This window comes from Lynx canadensis, chromosome C1, assembly GCF_007474595.2.
Source record: "Lynx canadensis isolate LIC74 chromosome C1, mLynCan4.pri.v2, whole genome shotgun sequence".
Classification (NCBI taxonomy): Eukaryota; Metazoa; Chordata; class Mammalia; order Carnivora; family Felidae; genus Lynx; species Lynx canadensis.
Window position 1 is genome coordinate 64606357 of NC_044310.1, and position 23990 is coordinate 64630346.

General features: G+C 42.4%; 2 protein-coding genes across 3 annotated transcripts in view; one reads left to right on the forward strand and one right to left on the reverse strand.

Annotated features, from left to right (window-relative positions):
* AK5 (adenylate kinase 5) overlaps positions 1-19949 on the forward strand; it is a 258793-nt gene extending 238844 nt beyond the window's left edge. For both annotated transcript variants that reach the window (XM_030324267.1, XM_030324268.1), the window contains exon 14: positions 19622-19949. In XM_030324267.1, the coding sequence (XP_030180127.1) occupies positions 19622-19690 (69 nt within the window). In that variant the 3' untranslated portion in view covers positions 19691-19949. The remainder of the gene's footprint in view (positions 1-19621) is intronic.
* Positions 19950-21012: 1063 nt separating this feature from the next.
* Positions 21013-23990, reverse strand: part of ZZZ3 (zinc finger ZZ-type containing 3) — a 78887-nt gene continuing 75909 nt past the window's right edge. Inside the window, exon 14 of the mRNA XM_030324266.1 lies at positions 21013-23246. Within this exon, the coding sequence (XP_030180126.1) occupies positions 23177-23246 (70 nt within the window). The 3' untranslated portion in view covers positions 21013-23176. The remainder of the gene's footprint in view (positions 23247-23990) is intronic.

Consider the following 23990-nt stretch of genomic DNA (forward strand, 5'->3'; position numbering starts at 1 on the left):
GATGGCCCAAAAGGCCTCTTCTAGATTTAAGATGCAGTGACTTTGAATCTCCAGATTTTTACACGGTTCATAATTGGCACTTGGAATTCTTGCAATAACTGTTATTGAGAAAAGCAGCATTTGGGGCCAAGAGGGCAGGTAGTTTGGTACAACAGTGAAAATGCTGTGGGGAAATGTGGATAGTGTCAACCTAATGATCACAGGTGATAATCCCTGGTGAATCACCATTAATTTCATGAATTTGGGAAAACTACCCAGTGCCCCTTCATCCACTCATCTAAAAAACATGTCTGAAGCACTCCTGTGGGCCATCCATTGCCCTAGGGGTTTGGATACAGAAAATAGATGCAGTTCTTGCCTGCTAGAGCTTCAGGTTTTAGTAGGGGAGATAGACAAACCTCTGATCACAATATAGGGTCAAAGTGAGCACATAGTGAGTTCCAGGGGCCCTTGAAACCAGTCTAAAGGGACAGGAAAGGCATCAAGGAAGGTCACTGGAGAACTAAGAGGGGTGATGTGAAAGGAGCAGGGCACCCCATACAGAAGGAGCCCCAAGTGAAAAAGGTCAGGAGGAACAAGGAACTCAGCTTGGCTGTGACACAAAGTGCCAAGGAAAAGAGGAACAAGAAATGGAGATGGAGAGAGAAGCATGGACCAGATCAGGATGACCCTCATGCAGAGGCAAGTAACTGTCCTGTTGTTGATGGGACAGGGGCAGACACAATCAGGGGTTGAGACAGAATGTTCAGTCCATCACCCTTGTGGAGAACCGATCCTGAGAAGGTAGGGCCAGGAGACCACTGGGAGGGTGGGACCAAAGCACAATAGAGAAAGTGGGCACCTACTTTCTGCTATTCACAGGAAGTTAGTAGGAGACATCAGTCATAAATAACACACTTGTCTCTGAAGCAGCTACATCAATTCTTTGGCAGAAACCATTGATCATGAATCTCATCTTCTAAACCTGTTAATGGTCATTTTCCAGAATCCTAGGAACTTATCCCTGGGTGTAGAAGTCTGAAAGGTGCCCCTTGATGTAACTCAGGAATATCAAATACATGGCATGAAAGCCACCATCCCCAGCTTCCATAACCAAGGCAGACATTGCTAATCCACTCTTTCCTGCAGGACCCAGATGTGGCCTCTGAATGTTTATTAGCACAGCACTCAGGCTGCTACTACCAATTAATAGGACTTGATATGCAAGATGAAATCTATTTGCCCTGCTTTGTGTAACCTCTGGTTGCCACATAAAAACAAACAAACAAAAAACTTACATTAAAAAAAAACAAGCAAAAAAAAAAAAAGTACATTATGTAAGAACAGAGTCTTAAGAATTCAGTGTTGCAAAAGCCTTTACAAGATTAGTGATTTCCACCCTTTGTGCAGCCTGGAACACATAAGAAAATTATCCAGATAGAAGAGAATTTCTTCCACTTTCTATGTGTACAGGTGAAAAAATCCCTAAGTAATTGAGAGCTTAACCACTGGCAGAGTCAGAAAATCTCTTTTCTCCCCCTTGTGTATCATTCCAACCTAAATTCTACACACTCACAAATGATTGGGACGTGGATACAGGACTAACTGAGTTCTCAGATAAATCTGAGTTCTGGATTCCTCCCCAGAAATATCTAAGTTAGTGGAAAATGAAGTTTCCAGTTCCATTGGAATCATCTCATCAGCTTTGCATGCATTTTGGAGACACTTGCAGCTGGATCTGCAGTGAGGTGACGTTTATGATCCGCTTAGCAAATATTTAAGACTGACTCCAGAGCAGTATGGCTCCAGCCCACAGGACTCCCAGGGGGCCTCTCAGAGGAAGTGCTTTGTGCCTTTGTGCCACTGCCTCTGCCCAACTGGATGAAGGAGCTCCATCCCCAACTTTGTGGGGTTGGGGGGCACAGCAAGGGTTCTGGGTGCAGGGAAGTGAGACTTGTTTGCGGATGCCTGTGGGGTTTGCCAGCGGTGGGGCTACCTGGGGACTGGAGGAGAAGCAGGGGAAGGGGACAAGCTTGGGGAAGAGGAAACCTCTGTCCCTTCATGCTCTCTGGGCTCTGGGCTCCTGTCCCGGCTTCTTTTTTGTTGTTGTTTTTTTTTTTTAATTTTCTTTTTTAATTTTAAAATTTATATCCAACTTAGTTAGCATATAGTGAAACAATGATTTCAGAAGTAAATTCCTTAATGCCCCTTACCTATTTAGCTCATCCCCCACTCCCACAATCCCTCCAGCAACCCTCTGTTTGTTTTCTATATTTAAGAGTCTCTCCTGTTTTGTCCCTTTCCCTGTTTTTATATTATTTTTGTTTCCCTTCCCTTATGTTCATTTGTTTCTCTCTTAAAGTCCTCAGATGAGTGAAGCCATATGATTTTTGTCTTTCTCTGACTAATTTCACTTAGCATAATTCCCTCCAGTTCCATCCACATAGTTGCAAATGGCAAGATTTCATTCTTTTTGATTGCCAAGTAGAAATCCATTGTATATATATATACCACATCGTCTTTATCCATTTATCCATCGATGGACATTTGGGCTCTTTCCATACTTTGGCTATTGTTGATAGTGCTGCTATAAACATGGGGGTGCATGTGTCCCTTCAAAACAGCACACCTATATCCCGTGGATAAATGCCTAGTAGTGCAATTGCTGGGTCGTAGGGTAGTTCTATTTTTAGTATTTTGAGGAACGTCCATACTGTTTTCCAGAGTGGCTGCAGCAGCTTGCATTCCCACAAATAATGCAAAAGAGATCCTCTTTCTCTGCATCCTCGCCAACATCTGTTGTTGCCTGAGTTGTTCATGTTAGCCATTCTGACAGGTGTAAGGTGGTATCTCATTATGGCTTTGAGTTGCATTTCCCTGATGATGAGTGACGTTGAGCATTTTTTCATGTGTCGGTTGGCCATCTGGATGTCTTCTTTGGAGAAGTGTCTATTCATGCCTTTTGCCCATTTCTTCACTGGATTATTTGATTTTTGGGTGTTGAGTTTGAGAAGTTCTTTCTAGATTTTGGATACTACCCCTTTATCTGATATGTCACTTACAAATAACTTCTCCCGTTCTGTCAGTTGCCTTTTAGTTTTGCTGATTGTTTCTTTTGCTGTGCAGAAGCTTTTTATTTTGATGAAGTCCCAATAGTTCATTTTTGCTTTTGTTTCCCTTGCCTCTGCAGACGTGTTGAGTAAGAAGTTGCTGCAGCCAAGGTCAAAGAGGTTGTTGCCTGCTTTCTCCTCAAGGATTTTGATGGCTTCCTGTCTTACATTTAGGTCTTTCATCCATTTTGAGCTTATTTTTGTATATGGTGTAAGAAAGTGGTCCAGGTTCATTCTTCTGCATGTCACCGTCCAGTTTTCCCAGCACCACTTGCTGAAGAGACTGTCTTTATTCCATTGGATATTCTTTCCTGCTTTGTCAAAGATTAGTTCGCCATAAGTTTGTGGGTCCATTTCTGGGTTCTTTTTTCTGTTCCATTGATCTGAGTGTCTGTTCTTGTGCCAGTACCATACTGTCTTGATGATTACAACTTTATAGTATAGTTTGAAGTCCGGGATTGTGATGCCTCCTGCTTTGGTTTTCTTTTTCAAGATCACGTTGGCTATTCAGGGTCTTGTCTGGTTCCATACAAATTTTAGGATTATTTGCTCTAGCTCTGTGAAGAATGCTGGTGTTACTTTGATAGGGATTGCATTGAATATGTAGATTGCTTTGGGTAGTGTCAGCATTTTAACAATATTTGCTCTTCCTATCCAGGAGCATGGAATCTTTTTCCATTTTTTTGTTTCTTCTTCAGTTTCTTTCATAAGCTTTCTATAGTTTTCAGCGTATAAATTTTCACCTCTTTGATTAGATTTATTCCTAGTTATTTTATGGTTTTTGTTGCAACTATAAATGGGATTGATTCCTTGATTTCTCTGTCACTTCATTGTATAGGAATGCAACCAATTTCTGTGTGTTGATTTTATATTCTGCAACTTTGCTGAATTCGTGGATCAATTCTAGCAGTTTTTTGGTGGAATCTTGTGGGTTTTCCATATAGAGTATCATGTCATCTGCGAAGAGTGAAAGTTTGACCTCCTCCTGGCCGATTTGGATGCCTTTTATTTCTTTGTGTTGTCTGATTGCAGAGGCTAAGACTTCCAATACTATGTTGAATAACAGTGGTGAGAGTGGACATCCCTGTCTTGTTCCTGACCTTAGGGGGAAAGCTGTCAGTTTTTCCCCATTGAGGATGATATTAGCGTTGGGTCATTCATATATGGCTTTTATGATCTCAAGGTATCCTCCTTCTACCCCTAGTTTCTTGAGGATTTTTATCAAGAAAGGATACTGTATTTTGTCAAATGCTTTCTCTGCATCTATTGAGAGGATCATATGGTTCTTGTCCTTTCTTTTATTGATGTGATGAATCACATTAATTGTTTTGTGGATATCGAACCAGCCCTGCATCCCAGGTATAAATCCCGCTTGGTCGTGGTGAATAATTTTTTTAATGTATTGTTGGAGCCAGTTGGCTAATATCTTGTTGAGGATTTTTGCATCCATTTTCATCAGGGAAATTGGTCTATAGTTCTCTGCCCTGGCATCTTCCAATAGCTTCATCTCCCCCTGGATTCTAAGTGACAGTTTGATGTTCTTTGGATTGTTAGCACCTCCTCCCCATCTCGTTGGTTTATTGAGCCCAAGACAGGGTCGCATACCATCCAGGTGGGTTCTTGGATCATTTAAGGAGTTTTCTTAAAATTAGGTAGGAGTGGTGAATGCACTTCTAGATGCAAGCAAGACAAATCAGTAGTTCAGTGAGATTTACTTAGGAATTAGAGACACGTCATGGGCCAGCCCAGAAATAGACCACCCTGCACAAGCACTTCCTTCAGGCCTCCGTGTTGCCCAGTTACCCATCGGCTGACACCCCTGCCTAACGACGGTCAGCCCTTTTGGCTGCCAGCTAGCTGAAAAAAGTGCAATGCAATTTCAGACAAAGGTACCCAAAAAGTAAAGGGGAATTTGCACAGCCACTGCCTTACTATTTATGCCTTTATTATGCCATCATTATACAACACAGTTAGAACTCCTTAGAACATAAACCAGGGGATAGAGGCATACGTGATACAGATGGATCCCCTGACTTTCCAAGTGTTTTCCCTGTCTCATAAAGGCAGCTTTGCTCTGCATCTGAGAAACAGAACTTTTCTTCATCCACTCTCTTCTCCCTGTGCTCAGGGCAGACATCATTAATCAACTGTGGCACTGCTTTCCTATGAGTCTGGACAGCTGCCATAGAAACTGTCCCAACACAGCAGTAGGATAGCCACACCCACTCACTAGAATTAACCCCTAAAAGGAAGCGTTTATTTTGTCTTGAGTGAGAGGATTCATTATTTAAGAAGAAAGAAAATAAGGAAGGAAGAAAGAAAGGAGGGAAGGAAGGAAGGAAGGAAGGAAGGAAGGAAGGAAGGAAGGCAGGCAGGCAGGCAGGCAGGCAGTAAGGAATAAAAACTGAAATATAGCAATTTAGGGTAAAAAGCACAGCAAATGGCCAAAGACCTTTGGTGGAGAAAATACTGCGCTGGACCTCAGAAAGCCTGATGTGTTGTATGAAGGAGCTTTGTGAATTTGGGTGAGTGATTTCACTGTGTGACCTCTCCCTTCTTCATCCTAAACTAAGATGGATGGACAGAATAGGACCTCCTAGACTCCTCCAGGCCTATCACCTTATATTCTTTCTATATAAGAAGATTATAGATTTTTGTTCTTTTTTTTATTTGAGAGAAAGAGTGTGCACACAATGCAGGGAGAGGGACAGAGACAATGGCAGAGGGAGGGAGGGAGAGAGAGAAAGAGAGAGAGAGAGAAAGAGAAAGAGAGAATTTTTTTTTAATTTTTTTTTCAACGTTTATTTATTTTTGGGACAGAGAGAGACAGAGCATGAACAGGGGAGGGGCAGAGAGAGAGGGAGACACAGAATCATAAACAGGCTCCAGGCTCTGAGCCATCAGCCCAGAGCCTGACACGGGCCTCGAACTCACGGACTGCGAGATCATGACCTGGCTGAAGTCAGACGCTCAACCGACTGCGCCACCCAGGCGCCCCGAAAAAGAGAGAATTTTAAGCAGGGTCCATGCTTAGCCAGAGCCCAACTCAGGGCTTAATCATGACATGACCTTAACCCAGGGCTTAATCATGACATGAGCTGAAATCACAAGTCGGACACTCAATTGACTGAGCCACCCAGGCGCCCCTATATTATTTTCTAATCATAAAAGTAATACAAACTTATTTTAGAAAATATAAAAACTAGGTAGAGCCACCACTCATAGGCAAACATTCTAGAGTATTTCCTCCAAAACTCTAAGTATGTATGTATGTATGTATGTATGTATTTTTGAGACAGAGAGAGACAGAGCATGAATGGGGAGGGTCAGAGAGAGAGGGAGACACAGAATCTGAAACAGACTCCAGGCTCTGAGCTGTCAGCACAGAGCCCGATGCAGGGCTCGAACTCACGGACTGCAAGATCATGACCTGAGCTGAAGTCGGACGCTTAACCGACTGAGCCACCCAGGTGTCCCTGTTTCCTCCAAATCTTACTGCTATGAATTTTTAAAACATGATTGTAGCTGTAGATCTATCGATTAGGGCTCCTTGCTTGTAGATAAGAGCCACCAACTCCAGCCTGACCGAAAACACAAAAGTTGATGATAAGCTATGCAGTCCACAGCTGAAACACAGCAGGCCCAAGAAGGCTGTGGGACCAGGTCTCTCTTGCTTTTCACACATGCCTTCTTCTCTCGTCATCCGGATTTTTCTTTCTTTGGCCCAGAAGCCAGAATATGGCCACCCTACAAGCGCTGCGTCCACATGTGAGCACAACAGCTCCAAATTCAGGCAGAAATGTTGTGAATTGCTTTGCTTTGCTCACAGCCTTCTCCCTGCTCCTCTCTGGCCAGGCAGGTGTGGTCATTTGTTGTGTGATACTTTGTTGAGTGCACACTGCATGTCAGATACTGTTCTCGGTGCTGGGGACACAGCAATAACCAAGATAAACCCCTCACTGAAAAGGTAAAAATGGCACATAAGAAAGTAAAATAATTGCTGATAGGATCATCTCTATGCATAAAACAAAACAGACTAAGGTGTTGGGGGGTGAGTATTTTAGGTGGGTGTGTTGGGAAAGTCTCCGAGGAGGTAGCATTTGCATTAAAACCTGACCCATATACACACACATGGCTGCCTGGGACTCCTCCCTGGGAACTGGGTGGGGGATAAGGTATTCCCAGAAGAGAAGGGCTTGTTGTGAGCTGGGAGAAACGCCAGAAATAGCTACCTCCAGTGGCATATGCAGAATTGTATAAACTGATATTTCAAACTTCTCTTTTTGCTAACTATAAAAGTAACAGCTACTTTTAAAAAAGAAATACACTTTAAAATCTAGGAGTATAAAGATAAGAATTCTTCCGTCCAAAGATAACCTCACTAAGGAACATTTTGATATATTTCTTACATTTGTTTTTCTCCACTTGTTTCATACTTTTTCTTCATGGTATAATCAGCCCAGAAACATCCCAGGCCATAGATGAAGAGGGCTTGATAACAGATGATAACTGTCCCTGGGCTATTTATTAGTCTTAATTTAAAAAAAAAAAAAAAAAAAAAGGAGGGGCCGCCTGTGTGGCTCAGTCAGTTAAGCGTCTGACTCAATCTCTGCTCGGGTCATGATCTCACCGTTCGTGGGATCAGCCCTGTGTCCGGTTCCTCACTGACAGTGAGGAGCCTGCTTGGGATTCTGTCCCCCTCTCTCACTGCCCCTGTGCCACTCCCTCTCTCTCTCAAAATAAATAAATAAACTTAAAAAAAGAAAAAAAAAGAGGCCAATGACTCATTACACATGCAGTTTTACAGATGCAGGAAATCGAGTTCCTTGGCAACTCTCTCTGCTTTTATAGAGGAGAAATTAAGTTTCTTGTTGGGCAATTTTTCTGCTACAGTGTCCCAACTTCATAAAGAGTTTAGCCATTTTTAGTAAGTCCTGAAATAGTGCAACACCCATTGTTGTTCTGGGTAGTCATCCAACCTAACAGAGGACTTCTTGTGAACCCAGAGATAAAGAATGAGAAATGCAGCTGCTGGCACTACCATGGAAGGAGTGGAGGCAAAAGGCACCTAAGGTCAGACTTCACCCCTTGATAACCCTTAATGGGCTGGATCCCTAAGTGTGCAGTCTAACACAAGTAAAGGAAAACCCAAAATTACTTTTATACTTGGAATTCTCTGTACTTGAGTTCTTAAATTTTCCTTAAAGTTTATTTATTTTGAGAGAGAGAGAGAATGTGTGTGAGTGGGAGAGGAGCAGACAGAGAGGAAGAGAGAAAATCCCAAGCAGGCTCTGAGGTGTCAGCACAGACCCCGGCTTGGGGCTCGATCCCACAAACCATGAGATCATGACCTGAGCCGAGATCAAGAGTAAGAATCAGACCCTTAACTGACTGAGCCAGCCAGGCGCCCCTTGAGTTCTTAATTTTGATTCTTCCTTCGGTTGGCTAAAATAACTCAAACTAGTTTTTAGTTCAATTTTTCTGTGAACATCTGAGAATATTGCTTTAGTGGCTTTATACACACATATCAGTGTCACTGAATATAAAACTTTTAGGTCATGATATATTTCTATCAAAATGGAGAAAACATGCTCCACTGTTTTCAAGCATTTAGCGTTATGGAGGAAAAGGCATAGACAAATTCAGAAGTCAACTTTTTTCAGCTGGTATCTTTAAAGATTTTTTTTTTTTCAATTTTTCCATGTCATTCAAAACTTCTGTCCAGATATCAGTCTCACTTCACCGATTCCCACTGGCAGAGACACCTTTTTTTGTTTGTTTAACTTGAGAGTTTGGGGTAATTATTCTTTGATTATTTTTTAGGTACCTTATTCCTTTTTTCTCCTCAAAACTCCTCAAAAACATCAAATTCTTAGATCTCACTCTGTTCCTTCTATATTAGCTCTGTCCTAGAGAAATATAATGTGACCCATATATGCAATTTTAAGTTTTCTAGTAGCCATATTTTAAACACTAAAAAGAGGGGCACGTGGGTGGCTCAGTCGGTTAAGCATCCGACTTGGGCTCAGCTCATGATCTCTTGGTTTGTGGTTCTGAGCCCCATGTCGGGCTGTGTGCTGACAGCTCACAGCCTGGACCCTGCTTCAGTTTCTGTGTCTCCCTCTCTCTCTGCCCCTCCCCAGGTTGTGCTCTGTCTCTCTCTCCCAAAAATGAATAAATGTTTTTTAAAAAATTTAAACAGGAAAAAGAAACGGGTGATGCTGATGTTGTTATCAAGTCTTTGAAACCCAGTGTGTATTTGAGCTGACAGCACAGCTCAGTTCAGAGTAGCCACACACCTCAAGTGCTCGAGAGCAACACATGGCAGTGATTTCTGCATTGGAGAGCGCAGTTCTCAATCTATAACCCACTCTGTGGTTTTCATTTCTGTGCTCTTGACTTTCTAGGAAAAAAACCCAAATGTGTCTTCCACCATTCCGGTTCAGCTTTTCACACTATTGCTCCTGCTCCCTAGTTACCAGTATTTATCTTAATTCTCATGTGTGTTTTCTGTTTGCCCGGCTCATTCTTTTCTTCTTATCCTGTTGCCTTTTCACCAAGCCTGTTCTCATTTCATGACTGCCTGCTCTTACTTCATAGCAACCATGTCTTCTTACATACAGTTTAAACTAGCAGTAGTATCCATTAACTTTCCCTCCTGTGTGTTTGTATAGCACTGTTTCTTTCTCCATCTTTGTATTTATCATGCTTCATTATAATTACTTCTTTACATGTCTGTGGCCACCAATGGAAAGTAAATTCTGTAGTGGGAAGAATTAGGTCTGTCTTGTTCACACCTTTATTCCCAGAGTGTAGCATAATGCCTGGCACATAAGAAAAAAAAAACAACTACTCAATAAATATTTATTGTTGAGTATTCAAAAAATTGTATTTAAAACTTTTCTAGTTTCTATATTATATGATTATCAGAGATCTTCTTTCCTTCTGAATCTCTGGAATAGTGTGCCCTTTGTCTGTTTCTAGTTTTGTTCCCCCCCAGAAACCTCAGTTTGTTTAAGTTTACACATCCTCTATATTCTGATTATCTATCGCTGTGTAACAAGCCATTCCACAACTTAGTGGCATAAATCAACAGCCGTTACTTGATAGTTGTGGCTTCTGTGCTTCGGGAGTTTGGAAAAAGCACAGTAGGGATGGTACTTCTTGGCTTCATGGCATTTGGGGCTCAGCTGGGATGACTCAAACTGGGGGCTCCCACGGAGAGGGCTGCTATGTCCATTTCAAAGATGGAACCTCATTCACATGTCTGGTGCCTGAACCGGGCTGCAGCCAGACACCTGCACGTGACTTCTCTAGAACGGCTTGCACTTCTCACAGGACTGCTCCTGGGTTCCAAAGGGTGGTGCCCCAACGGGAGCCTCCAGTGAGTGAATGTTCCCAAAGGCCAAGGCAGGAGCTGCAAGGCTTCTTCTGGCCACGCCGAGATCACACAGCCTCACTTCTACTGCATTCTATTGGTTCTAAGAATGTCCCTAAGGCCAGCCCAGGTTCAAGGGGAAGGGGATTATAGTTCGTCTCCTGATGAGTGAGTAGCAAGGTCATATTCAGAAGAGTATGTGGGGTGGGAGATATTGTTGCAACCATCTTTGGAAACTATAATTTGCTGTGTCCTTCAATTAGGAGGTGGGGTGGAAGGGAATCTCATGGCCCACATGATGTGCAGGTGATTGTTAATCTCACTTCATGTGTGCTTCAGGACCAGCGGCACTCAGGTCTGGTCCTGTTGGATCTCATGCTGGAAGGCACACTGGGGTGCATCAGGGAGGCTCACACCGAATGTGGGATTTGGGGGTTGAGGCGTGCTGAGCAGGGACCACTACCACCCCGAGAAGCACTTGCTCCTATGCCTCTTCCTGCTTCCCCTCCTGCGTCAGGATCCATCCTTCGGGACATGTTACCCCCTCTCTCTTTAGTTGTTCTTTTGGTAATACAATCTTAAATTAGATTTAGAAAAAGATGTCCTGGTGGGACTTAGGGAGAACCACTCTTGTCTTTGAAAGTTGTAACCACATAGCAGAATGGCAGATGCCTGCTTTTCTGGTCATTTTCTAAGTCAGGAGCAGATTATGGAATCTAAGTCCACTGGCAACAGGTAGCAATCCAAGCTTTCAGAATTCTGTAGCCATTCATCTTTTTCTGGGTCTCCATGGGTATTTTGGTGGGAAACTGGGAGAGGCTGTAGCAAGGGGTGCTCACCAGATCCTATGCCGCAGGAGGTGAGAGGGGGTTTCTCTTCAGATTCTCTGAAGATCAAACAGACTAAGGAGAGAAAAGCATTAGCAGGTGATTCAGTGGTCCCAGCTGTGTTAAAACTGTCAAGTGTTCACATTGGTGGCTTATTTCAAATCCTTATTTCAAAGGATTTTTTTAAATTACTAAAGTAATAAGTACTTAATATAATAAGCAAGGAGTAGAAGTATCTATGTGTGTATGTGTGTATAAATGTATATATAAATAAAATAATTAGCAATGCCTTAATACCTCCAACCTTACTCCCCTCGAATAACCAGCGTGAACAGTTTATTGTGTATCTTTCTACCTTCCCTCCCCAATCCTACTCTTCCTCCTCCTCTTGTCTCTCCCTCCTTTTCTGTCTCCCCCCCCCCACACACACACACGCACACACTCTCTCTCTCTCTCTCTCTCTCTCTCATTCTCTGACCCTGACCAATCTACTTTGTATAAATACACATACCCCATGGTGGAAAGTTCTGATTTCATGAAAATACTATCCTGTACACATTTCTCTGGAAGCCAATACAGACATCACAGTGTTTTCTTTTTAGTAGTCATGTAATATTCTATAACATGGATATCCTATAATTTGTTCAACCGGTTTGTTTCTAGTTTGGTTGTTTTGTCTACTACTAACAACTGTGCAGGAACTGGAACACCCTTATTTAGGCTTTTGTGTCTAGTAGGAGAGATTGTTGAGCTATTTTAAGCAGTCTTTTTTTAACCCATTCGTTTGCACTTCCTTCTCTCTCCATGTCCCCCTGAGAAGAGTTTTTTGAATGCAGAAAAGTTTCTGGACTTCTCAGTTCCTGGCTATTTGGCCTCTTCTATCAATGCCCCTCCCCCGCTGAGTTTGCTTCTCGGTTCTGAGTATGAAGCGTGCCGGGTTCGGGCTGGAGCTGCCCTGGGTGAGTGCCAGTAGCAGCCTGGGTTTGGAGACAGCTCTCCATCCTCCTGCCTGACCAGTAAAAAGAGGTGCACGAAAGGGCAGGTGACTTCAAGGAGCCCCAAGGTTCTGTCCTCTCACCTGACAAATGAGGCATAAATCTTCCATCTGTCTCCCAGAGTCTTAAGAAACTCATTCTTCATTATTCTGCTTGACTAGTCTCTCCACCCCCCGCCCTTCCTGTCAGGCCTGCACTAGATTCCCCGAAAAGAGCTTTTGATTCAGTGCAATCTGCTTTGCTCCCCTGTGGTCCTGTTGAAATGAGTTGTGCTCAGTGCGTGTCTGCATCCTGCCTCCCAGAACAGTAGGCAGAAGAGAACTCCAGACCCTGTGCTCTTCTATTCACTTTCTTGATTTCCTTCCCCTGTGGTTGCTCGAGTCACGTGGCAGGCTCTGCCTTTGGCCAGCTCAGGGCAGTCCATTCACTGGGCTTCACTTTAACTCACAACGTCTCCAGGAGCCCCTGCCGTGGATTCTAGAAGCCAACAGAAGACTGGGGCATCTCTGATGTCCAAGGCATGGTGGTTAATGCCAGGAATTCCAAGAGGAAAAGACACCCATGAAATTCTGCACCACAGCAAAGTGGTAAATATAGTAATAAGATTTACAGAATGTTCTGGGCCTTTGGGAGTACTGAACCTGGAAAGGTAGGTGAGGGCTTCAGAGAAAAGACGACATTTGAACAGGTCCTAAAGGATGAATACAAGTTCATAACGGACAGAGGAGAAGGAGACAAAGGCACTGACACATGGAAGAGCCCAAGAATGTTAGCACAAGATGTAGCTAGTGCAGAGCCGATGAACGAAAGCAGTAACACACTAGACCAGAAAGCAAGGCTAAAGCAAGACCATGAAGGACCTGAATCCATTCATTCATTCCTCCTTCATTCAACAAATTTGCTAGCCCAGCATGGTCCAACAGAAATAGAACGTGGGCCACATACATAGATTTAAAATTTCCTAGTAGTCACATTAACAAGAAAAAAATAAGTAGAACCAAATGAAATGAGCTTGAAAATAGATTTTATTGAACCTGATATATCCTAAGTCTTAGCTTCTCAACATGCCATCAATATAAAAATTATGAGATACTTTATTTTCTAATATGTCTTCAAAATCCAGTACTTAAGCATAACACAATTCAGATGTTAAATTTTCATCAGAAATAGATCGTATTTATATTCCATAAAATTTGTGGTTAAATGGCAGATCTCACATACTCTAGTTGTTCCAATATATTTTTGAATTTTCTAATAAGGGAGTCCAAGTACCAGTTTTAAAAGTTAGATTGATTTTAACTACATAGCATTAAAAAGTCAGCTCCTCGGTTATACTGGCTGCCTTTCAAGTGTTCAGAAGCCCCCTATGGCTACTGCATTGGATAGTACAGTTCTAGACCATCTTAGAAAGTTCCAACTAAATACTGCTGGTATTTTAAACAGGGAAATGACTGATACGATATGTTTTAGAATTTTGTGGATGTCTATGAAAAGAGCTGCCAGCCAAATTTAAACTTCAGGCAAAATTGGGAGGAAGAGGAAAAAGAAGGAAAGATTTTAAATGCTTGTGCTTTGGAAAATCCTATGTACAGAGAAGCCATTAATATGCAGATTATAAATCAGCCTAAAATTGTTGCTAATGCTTGTCCTAAAAGCTCTCTAAAGTAAAGGTATACATAGCCCTCTTGCTTCCTACGGCCTTGAGAATAAGGAGAAATCTGTGTCCCGACTGGATATGTGAATTGGAGGAGTCCCGGAAGCGTCATTTACATAACCCTAACTTTTGAAGAATGCATCCAGACAGCACGCAGGTGCTGCATATTAAGGGCTTTGCCTTTGCGGAGCTTCGTCTGGTGGTGAGGGATCCCTGCGGTGTGAGGCTCCGTCTGGCTCAGAGGACAAGATGAAAAGAGTAAGAAGGTGGTGCACACAACAGTCGTAAACCAGTGGCAGCCTGGGTCAGTCTCAGAAGCCCCATGGCGCCAATACATGAAAAACAAAACTAAAACTCCAGCCCTGTTTGTCACAGCGTGGGAAATTCAGGAGAAACACAACTAGACCTGGGCAGTGTTGGAACCAGCCGTTTTATGGTTTGCAGATTCACTTCACAGAATGAAAGAGAAGGAGTAGACAAAGCCTGCAATTCCTAAGGCAGTGTAACGACTTTCCTAATTTAGCAGTATGTTCTGCTGACTGCGGGAAATATTATCACTGCCTGCTCTCCTTTGAGAAGTCAGGTGAAAACTCAGAAATTCAATCCTATTTCCTGTTCACTTGCTGGTAGCTTTTTTTTTCTTTTATTGTTAAAAAAAATACTTCCTCTACTGATCACTTATTGCAGGATTTTATATTAAGTCTTTGACTCAAAAAGATAGGTTCTTAAAGTCAAAAGCACATCCACTTATCTAGGTTTCAATTAAATGAAATATATTAAAGCTTCATACATTCTGACTCTGCTGATTCAGAATTGGGGGTCTTTTAAGTTTGCTCAATTACTGAGGAAGTCCCCTTCACACAAAACAGTTTACAGGTCTCTTTTTCTTTTTCTTTTTTTTTTTTTTAATGTTTATTTATTATTAAGAGACAGAGAGCGTAAGCAGGGGAGGGGCAGAGAGAGAGGGAGACACAGAATCTGAAGCAGGCTCCAGGCTCTGAGCTGTCAGCACAGAGCCTGACACGGAGCTCAAACTCACAAGCCATGAGATCATGACCTGAGCCAAAGTTGGACGCTTAACTGACTGAGCCACCCAGGCGCCCCCAGTTTACAGGATTCTTATCTGTTCACTAAGGGTGTTAAACACTGGCACCCTGTTAGTGGGTTTAAATTAGCTAAAGTTGTAAGCACTGAGAATAGTTTCTGTAACTTAAAATGCACTTTAGTAAATTGGTTCTTTCCCATTTCTTTTGACTTACCCAGGAGTAACATGAAAATCTCTAAAAGTCCCTTATTGTTCTTTTAAAATATTCTCCGTGTGAGAATCCACTGAACAGGGGGACCAGAGACCTGCCATGGACAGTGTAAACAATAAGCTAAGTGTTAATGGATTGCTACCTTCTTACCCATGCCCACTACACAGAAGGGAACCTGAGAGGGGCCAAGGAAAGTGAGTTAACAATCTTCCCTCCTTATAGGGTTTGATAAGGCAAGGGCAGGTTCAGCAGGGCAGCGAGCAGCAGCAGATTTGCTGAAAAGTGAGGTCAGGAAGGCAGGCATTCCAAAGCATGTCTTGTACATGCAGGTTAAAGATAAGGCATTATGGGGCCAGAAAAAGGAACACAGTAGACACCCATACAACATGGGTGAACCATGAAGACAGTGCTTAGTGAAAAATAAAAATAAAAAAAACCCATACACTATGTGATTCCATTTATAGAAAATGTCCAGAATAGGTAAATCTATGGAGGCACAACCTCCTCCCGACCTATTTTTCCAGCCTCCTGTTCTTCCTCCAACTCAAGCAGCATTTGCTCTGTCCCCAACAAAGACCCACTGATCCCTGAAAACTCCAGGTGCTTGCAGATTTCTATCCCTTTGCACATGCTGGTCTCTCTACAGAGAAGGCTCTCATTATCTTCAAATACATATCCACTCCAGGCTCAGCTTGACTGGCAACACCAAACTAAACTCAGCAGTCCTGATGCCCACTGATGGGCGCCTGATCCCCACAAAAACGTGAACTGAGATTTGGAATAGCATAGGGTATCAGAGCTGGAACCGAACCTGGAGGTTACACGTCTGTCATCAGTCCCTTTATAGAACAGAGGAGGAAACTGAGGCACCAGGAGGATGAATGTCTAGTCCGAGTCCTGAAGCCGACTGGGGATTAATACAGGTATCATGGCTCCTACTACAGTGCTCTTTGCCTTGCACTTCAACCCTCCTGCAATTTTTTGACTAAGCAAACATTTATCAGTTTCTGTGTACCCGTTTGATTGTATCAACTCATACTTTAAAAACCCTTACGTAATTCCCATTATCATGTAACAGAATCTATAAGCCTCTTTATGATCAACACAGGCCTACCATTCCAGCTTCACTCCTTGTTGCCCCAACCAAATTCAGCCAAGCAGCCATTTTGAGCTGGTGGACATATTCTAATGTGGTCGGGAAGTGCAAGGACTTTGGAGTCAGAGACCTTGGTTTCCACCAGGTCCCTGCCACTTACTTAGCTGTAGGACCTTGGGAAATTTAATTCATCTTTCAGAGCCTCGGTTTTGTCATGTGTGAAATGGGGATAGTATCTGTCCCCCCAAGATCACTGTCAGAATTACCTGTTTAAAAACCGCTTTTTAATGGAATGGAATGGAATGAGAGCCAGTGAGGAGGCGAGGGACTCAGGGAGGGAGGAAGAGAGAGAGCCAGGGAGGGGGCGAAGGAAGACTTCAGAGATGATGAGAGGGAGGGAAGAGGAAGTGAGCTAGCAAGTAAGGGCGGAAGTGAAGCAAGGGCAGAGGTAGAAAAACATTTAATTAAAAATATTTTATTTAAAAATAAAAGCACTTATGCTTCTGTAGTGCTGCTGCTGCTGCTGCTGCTGACGATTTTCCTCAGGAAACTCCCTGCCCTCCCAACATGGTGGAAGGTGTTCCTGTATCCACAGCTCCTGTACTGGCCTCGAAACAGCATAAATTCCTGTTAACTCTTCATCTCTGTTCCTGAGCTGTGAGCTCTGTGAAAGCAGGGTCATTTTGTCTTGTTCAGCTTGGTATCTCCAGCACATAATGTTAGCACCCAAGAAACGTTTGTTGGTTGAAAGAAGAGGAAGGAGAGGTAAAACAAGAGGCAAGGTGCCGTGAGGGACACACAGGGCAAAGCCGAAGTCTCTGCCCTCAGATGGAAAGCCTGTAGCCAGGGAGACAAGTTGCAGACTGCTGTCTTTGACTTTCCTAGAAGGAAGGGGTAGGACATGTTGGGGGAGGGCGCTTAAATTTTTTTTTTTATTTTAATTTTCTCCTTATTGGGAGATGTATCACACACATGGTTATGCATAAAAGCCATATGTACAGTTTGAGGAATTATAAAACAAACACTGTGTAATCACCACACAGGCCCAGGAAGTAGGAAAGAATGGCAGAGGCTCCCTGGGTCTCCCTAGTCACCTCCTCCGTCCTCTCTCCAAGCAGGAGCCACTCCTGACTTCCATAATCATCTTCTTGCTTCTCTTAATGGTTTTACCACTTATGTACGGATCCTGAACCTACACGATGTAGCTTTGCGTGTTCTTGGATTTTACAGAACTTGAATTGCACTGCATGCATATTCTTTCAAGAGCCGCTTCTTTCCCTCACCACAACTTTGGGAGAGTCATCCCTGTTGTTCAACATAGTAGCTGTAGTGTTTCTTCCATCATCTAGTCCAGCGTGTGACTATGCCACAATTTATTTATCCATCTACTGCTCATGGACTTGTGTGATTTTTCCAGCTTGGGGTTATTACAAACGACACTTCTAGAAACACTGTTCTACCTATTTTCTGGGATATTTAAATGTGGTTTTTTAGTTTTGGTGTTTTGTTTTTGAGAACTTATTCTATCTCTGGAATCTGTGAAGTCTCTAGTGTTGTGAAATCGAAACTAGTTTGTGCAAAGAAGGTAGACAAGATTGGAAGAAATCAGTGTGGTCCAAGATAACCCACAGGGAAATCATCTGGAGAATTTGTTAAATATGCAGATTAGACGGCCCAGCCCAACCGCAGAAATGAGGACCTGTGGAGATGAAGGTTGAGAGTTGCACCTCAGCAGGCTCGCTGCCCGCCCCTCCCGCGGGTCCCGTGGGTCACCAGGTCTCCTCTTCCTGTGCCTGGGACATACCTCGGTGATTGGTACGATGCTGGGTCACTTTTTTTTTAATGTTTATTTTTGAGAGTGACAGAGAGACAGTGTGAGGCGGGGAGGGGCACAGAGAGAGGGAGACACAGAATCTGAAGTAGGCTGCAGGCTCTTGAATGTGAGCACAGAGCCCAATACAGGGCTCCAACTCACGAACTGTGAGATCCTGACCTGAGCCAAGTCAGACGCTTAACTGACGGAACCACCCAGGCATCCCCAACGTTGGGACATTTTGAGAGAGGAAGGGGTAGTTGTGCCTTAACACCTAAGGAAGTCCGCTCCCTGCCGCTTCCTCTGCTGTTGGCTCCTCGCAGTGGTGTGCCAGCAACGTCTGAGGGGACTCTGCACTTAGCACACCTGCAAGTGGAGGTCCCAGCTTTCTTCTTCTCTACACGCCAGCCCCCCCACCTCACCCATGACCCAAAGCCCTATGCCCATCCTGTCCAAATGCTCTAGAACATGGAAGTCTTTTAACTAATTCTAGTCTTTCCATGAGCCTTAACAATACTTTACCTCAACAAGGCACCTACGTTTCGTTGTTTTAAACTGATTTTTAGTTTTAAATTCACAGCAAAAAGTATAAAGTACAGAATTCTCATGTAGCCCTGTCCCCAGACACACACACGACCTCCCCTACTAGCCACATCCCACACAATGGTAGGTTCATCGATGAAATCTACATCAATACATCATTCTCAACATTAGTCCGGTTTATATTAGGGTTCACTCCTGGTGTTCACACCCTTGGATTTTGACAAATGTTTATTGACATGTATCCACCATTCACTACTGTAACAGTCCTCTTTGTCCCACCTAGTCATTCCTCTCTGGCCATAACCCAGTCTTTTTACTGTCTCCATAGTTTTGCCTTTTTGAGAATGTCGTATGGTATGGAGTCTTTCCAGATTGGCTTTTTTAACCTCATAATAGGAATTGAAGTTTCCTCCAAGTTTGTTCATGGCTTAGTAATTCATTTCTTGTGAGCACTGAATAACATTCCACTGTCTGGATACCACAGTTTTTCCACTCACCTAATGAAATCTTAGTTGCTTCCAAGTTTTAACAATTATCAACAGAGCTCCTATAAACAATCCATGTGCAAGTTTTTGTGTGGACGTTAAGTTTTCAGCTCCTTTGGGTAAATACCAAGAAGCGCAATTCCTGGATTATACGGTAAGAATGTTTAATTTTGTAAGAAACTGCCAAACCGTCTTCCAAAGTGGCTGTACCATTTTGCATTCCCGTCAGCAAAGAATGAGTACTGTACCACATCTTTACCGGCATTTGCTGATGCATTTTGGATTTTGTCCATTCTAATAGGTGTGCAGTGGTATCTCCTTGATGTTTTAATTTAGATAAACCTAGTTTGTTTGTTTTTTTTTTTAACAACCACTCACTTTTTTCTCTGTGGTTTGGGCGCCTAGAGCAGGCAATTCTTTTATTATTAAAAATGGCCTTATTTAACAAAGATTTTTTAAGACTTTCTTTTTCCCTTTAAATATAGGTAAATGCAGAGGGGACACCGGAGGAAGTTTTTCTTCAACTCTGCACAGCTATTGACTCTATTTTCTGAAGGCAAAAAAAGCATGCACATCAAGGAGAGTGGAGACAGAAAAAAATATTAAAAGGCTCATCCCTTAACACAATATTGTTTCAAGTTAAACCGTTTGTGTCCCCCATCCCTACCCCACCCCAGATCCTGACATTGCTGTTTGCTTTTGAGCTTGACCTTTCCGAGAGGTGTCTGGAAATCATGCATGGTGTATTTGGTATTATCTAACCTCTTCTTCCTAATTCAGACAGCCGTCCGCACCCCCAGCACGCACACTCTTCCGTCATATCAGCTGTGCCTCAGAGCTGCTAGCTAGTACGTGAACAGAGCGTGGTGTTCAGTTGTGCCCTCAAGACCCGCTAGTCTGACCATTTGATTTCTCTGTCATCAAACAGGGGGTTAGCGCCCCCCTAATGCCCCATCACATTTTCCTTCCTCACCCCAAGATTTACATGCTGTTGCCTGATAAAGGGCCTTACCATGGGGCGGGGAGGCACCTGGGTACCTCCTCTAGTGGCTGTTTCCTCAAGTCTCATCCACTAGTAGCTCAGAGCCAGAGAGACTGGTCTGATAACTCCAACTGGTGATAAGAAATATGATTAAATTTGAATATTTGATAAGAAGTAAAACAATGTGAAATTGTATTGCTTTTCCAAGGCTGTAAACCCCAGACTAGTCACCAATAACATTTCTGCATTCATTTTTAGGAAACTGGCTACTACTTGGAATACTGTCATATGACAAAGAAAACAAATTGAATAAATTGTCTAACCTAATCTCTTTTACACCTGGTGGTGCATTTCAGCAATTATACATTAATACCAATGACCAAACATAACATAAAGCATGAGGTGATTTGTTACTGCGTTCACTGGAATAATGTCAACTTATAGTTTTGATTTTATAAGATCGTGTATTTATTTATTACTGCCAAACAAGAAAGTAACAGTAACAATACTGATGTGGGTGGGAGAGGCATGTCAGTACATGATGTTTAACAGATCCCAGTGCTGTATTTGTTTCATGCGGGCCTTTTCCAGGGCTGTGCAAACCTTATCATATCCATATGTAAAACTGTGCTTTACCCTGCTTCAAACCAGTGAGGTTTGGGTTCTCTTTTGTGTTATCAGTTGCCAAATCAGAGCTTCTTATATATTCTACTGGAATAACTGCATCTTCCATTCAGTCACTACAAATGACCATAGTTTCAGTTTGCATGCCGTTCTTTTCCCTTCAATGGTCGTGCTGATAAGGATCCAATTCTGGGACAGAATTGTATTTTTAAAGTCATTTTTTTTTCTTGAAATGGATATATGTACAAATAAAATAAATGGAACACAGCATAGCTCTTTTTCTATTTATTTGTAACTCACATCATTCTGGAAAGCACTTGAAGCCTTATTCCAAACAGAATTAGAAGCAAACACAGTTAATAGTTGAGATTTATGATATGCTCATATGGTTTTAATTTTGGCCGTAGATCAGTTCTGAGCTATTACATAGAGAATTCTCAGTGTACTCATGATACATGGTAATTTTTATGTTTCCTTTTGCCCTAGCAGTCATTGTTAAACAGAAATGTAGTGTTTGCTAAAGAAGAAATTAAATTTCTTTGGTTACAATTATGCCTGTATTACCAAAAAGGGGCATGTTCCTTCAACTCACACAGTTATCAAGTACTTTATTACCACCCCAGTTGTCTCTCTGTACGGGAGCACAAGGAGCATTTGAGCAAATTAGAATCAGAGGGTGAAAATGATCAGTTATGCCAAAAACACAGAATGACTCTTTGTAGGGATTAACATTCTTTAAACACATACCACATATTGGCAAACACAGTTCATGCCTACCACAGCTCGGACAGCTTGAGTACGAGATAGGAGACAACAGATGCCGTGACCTTTATGGCTGTAGCTGGCTGTCCTCTTGAAAAGAGAAAGAATCGGCAGAGGTAAATAAATGGCTTTGCCCCTGAAGAGGATCTGGAGATGCAACAGACTGCTAAAACGTGTTACGGACGTGGATGGCTTGAAATGACATCACTACTTTAAAGTCACAGGATTTTAAAGCAGGAAAGGATCTTAGAGGTCTCTGCCCAGCAGAAGCCCTTGTGTGTATGTGAAAGACATCAGAACACAATCCAAACTCCCTTACAATGGTCTACATTCAAGGCCTCACCTGCTCTGCCTCTGTACCCTGTATCACCCCATCAACTACATTCTCCTCTTGCTCGTTTGGCTCAAGCTACACGGGCCCTCTTAATGTTGCCTGAACAAGCCAAGATCTCTGCTGGATCAGACCCTTGTTGTTGCTATCCCGCCTCTTCCTCCAGGTTATCCACAGGCCGATTCCCCTCACTCCGTCCAGGTCTCATCGAGCGTTCTTTGATTATTCCATCTAAAATGACAGTCTGGTCCTCATTCTTCCACCATTTTTCTTCAAACATTATTTTCTTCACATTTATCTCTGCCTAACTTTATGTAATATTTTATATTTATGTGTTTACTGGTGCTCTTCTGCATTAGACCATAAGGCTCTAGAAGGGCAAAGCTTTATACCCTCCATCCCGCACACAATTATTAAAAGCTAACACTTATATCCTCTGAAACTTGGTTATTTCATCTGTACAGTGGACATAATAGTAAGCAACCTCACAGAGGGGTTGCAAGTATTCAACAAGTTAGTAATACATGTAAATCATTTACTAGTTCCTAGAGTTCAATAAAAGGTGGTTCTTTGTCAATATTTGTTGAGTGCCTCACTTTCACAATTGGGACTGGGACCCAGAATTTCCACTCCAGTGCCCTTTCACTCTAAAAACATGGCAGAGAATCAAGGTTTACGGCCTAACTGGGAACCCAGAGGAAACCATAATCTTCTCAGCCACCCAGGCTTGAACAACATCCTCCAGATAAGATAGGATGCAATTCTTCAATACTCTCAGAGCCCTATAAAGATCTCCTGAGGCAGGCCCCCAAAGGGCCCCACGTAGGCACTCACAGACACACTCAGACATATGTGGTCTCTCCTACCTTTCTGGAGAAAAAATATAACTCATCAAAACACTGATTATACTAGTACTAAATATTTATTAAAAATCTAAGAGCCAGGCAGGCCACAGGGACACAGATAGGGATGGTCTTTGTCCTTATGGAGCTAAATGGGATAGCACTTCTCAAAAATTCATTTAATTGGCTACACGAAAAAAAAAGTTAAAAAAAAAAAAAAAAGGTATTTTTTTTCTGGGATTCTATCAACAGGAGGTTATTTTCATAAGGTTAAAAAATAAAAATACTTTACAACCTAAAAGGTCAATGCCTCTATAATCTCTGTGGAGGAAAAAACTACTTGTTATCCGGAAAAAAAAACACAAGTACTTCCAATTCCATCCAGTGCAACTAGAACAATGGCTTTCAAAATCTGTTACCTACATTAAGAAATACAGTTTATATAGCATGCCATAGTAATAACTAAAAGAAGACTTTCACAAAACAGTATTTATCCTTACTACCTGTGATATGCTATTTTCTTGAAAAAAAAATGTTCTTCATATCTCAGTACACTGTTGTCTTCTGTACTGTAATTTAAACACAAGGGGAAAGGGAAGGAAACTGGGTAAGGCATACTATTAGGTTAAGTTAGAGGTACCAAACATGCATGGAAACAAATTCTGTCTCAGGCAGGAGACTTTGCCTAAAGCCTCAAGATCACATGTTTGCTGTCAAATTAGAATATGTAAATTATACGTCTGGGTGGTTTTCTAGAACTCAGTGCTGTCTTCCCATCCAAGGATCTGCTTCCTATTCTGTACCATGAACCTGGACTTGTCCTCAGGTCTGTGGCTCTAGGAACCATGCCACACCAGGGAGAAAGAGTGAAAAGCAACCCCTACACACTTCCATCTCCAAACCTTAGTGATGCCTGACACAAAGGGAATGTTCTTGCTCCATAAATTGGGTAGTGACTCTGCAGCAATCTGTCTAGGTTAAAATCTAAGCAGGACCACTTTGCTAACCATATGACCTTGGGCAAGTTATTTAACCTCTCTGGCTAGATCTCCTCATATGAAAACAGGTTAACAAATGCACCTTTCTCCTAAGGTTGCGAGAATTAAATCTGCTACTATATGCTAGCTTGACTCATAGTAAGCACTTACTCGGTTTTGCGCTTGTTATTAGTGCACAGCACACCAATCAAAGCCTCCTCTGCCTAAACCTTAAAGCAGTGGTTTTAGGTGTCACTAAAAGTTCCTTCAGTTCTTATCAAACAACTTGAACATGATATTTCAGGAAATACATCTGACCTACATCTGACCTACCAC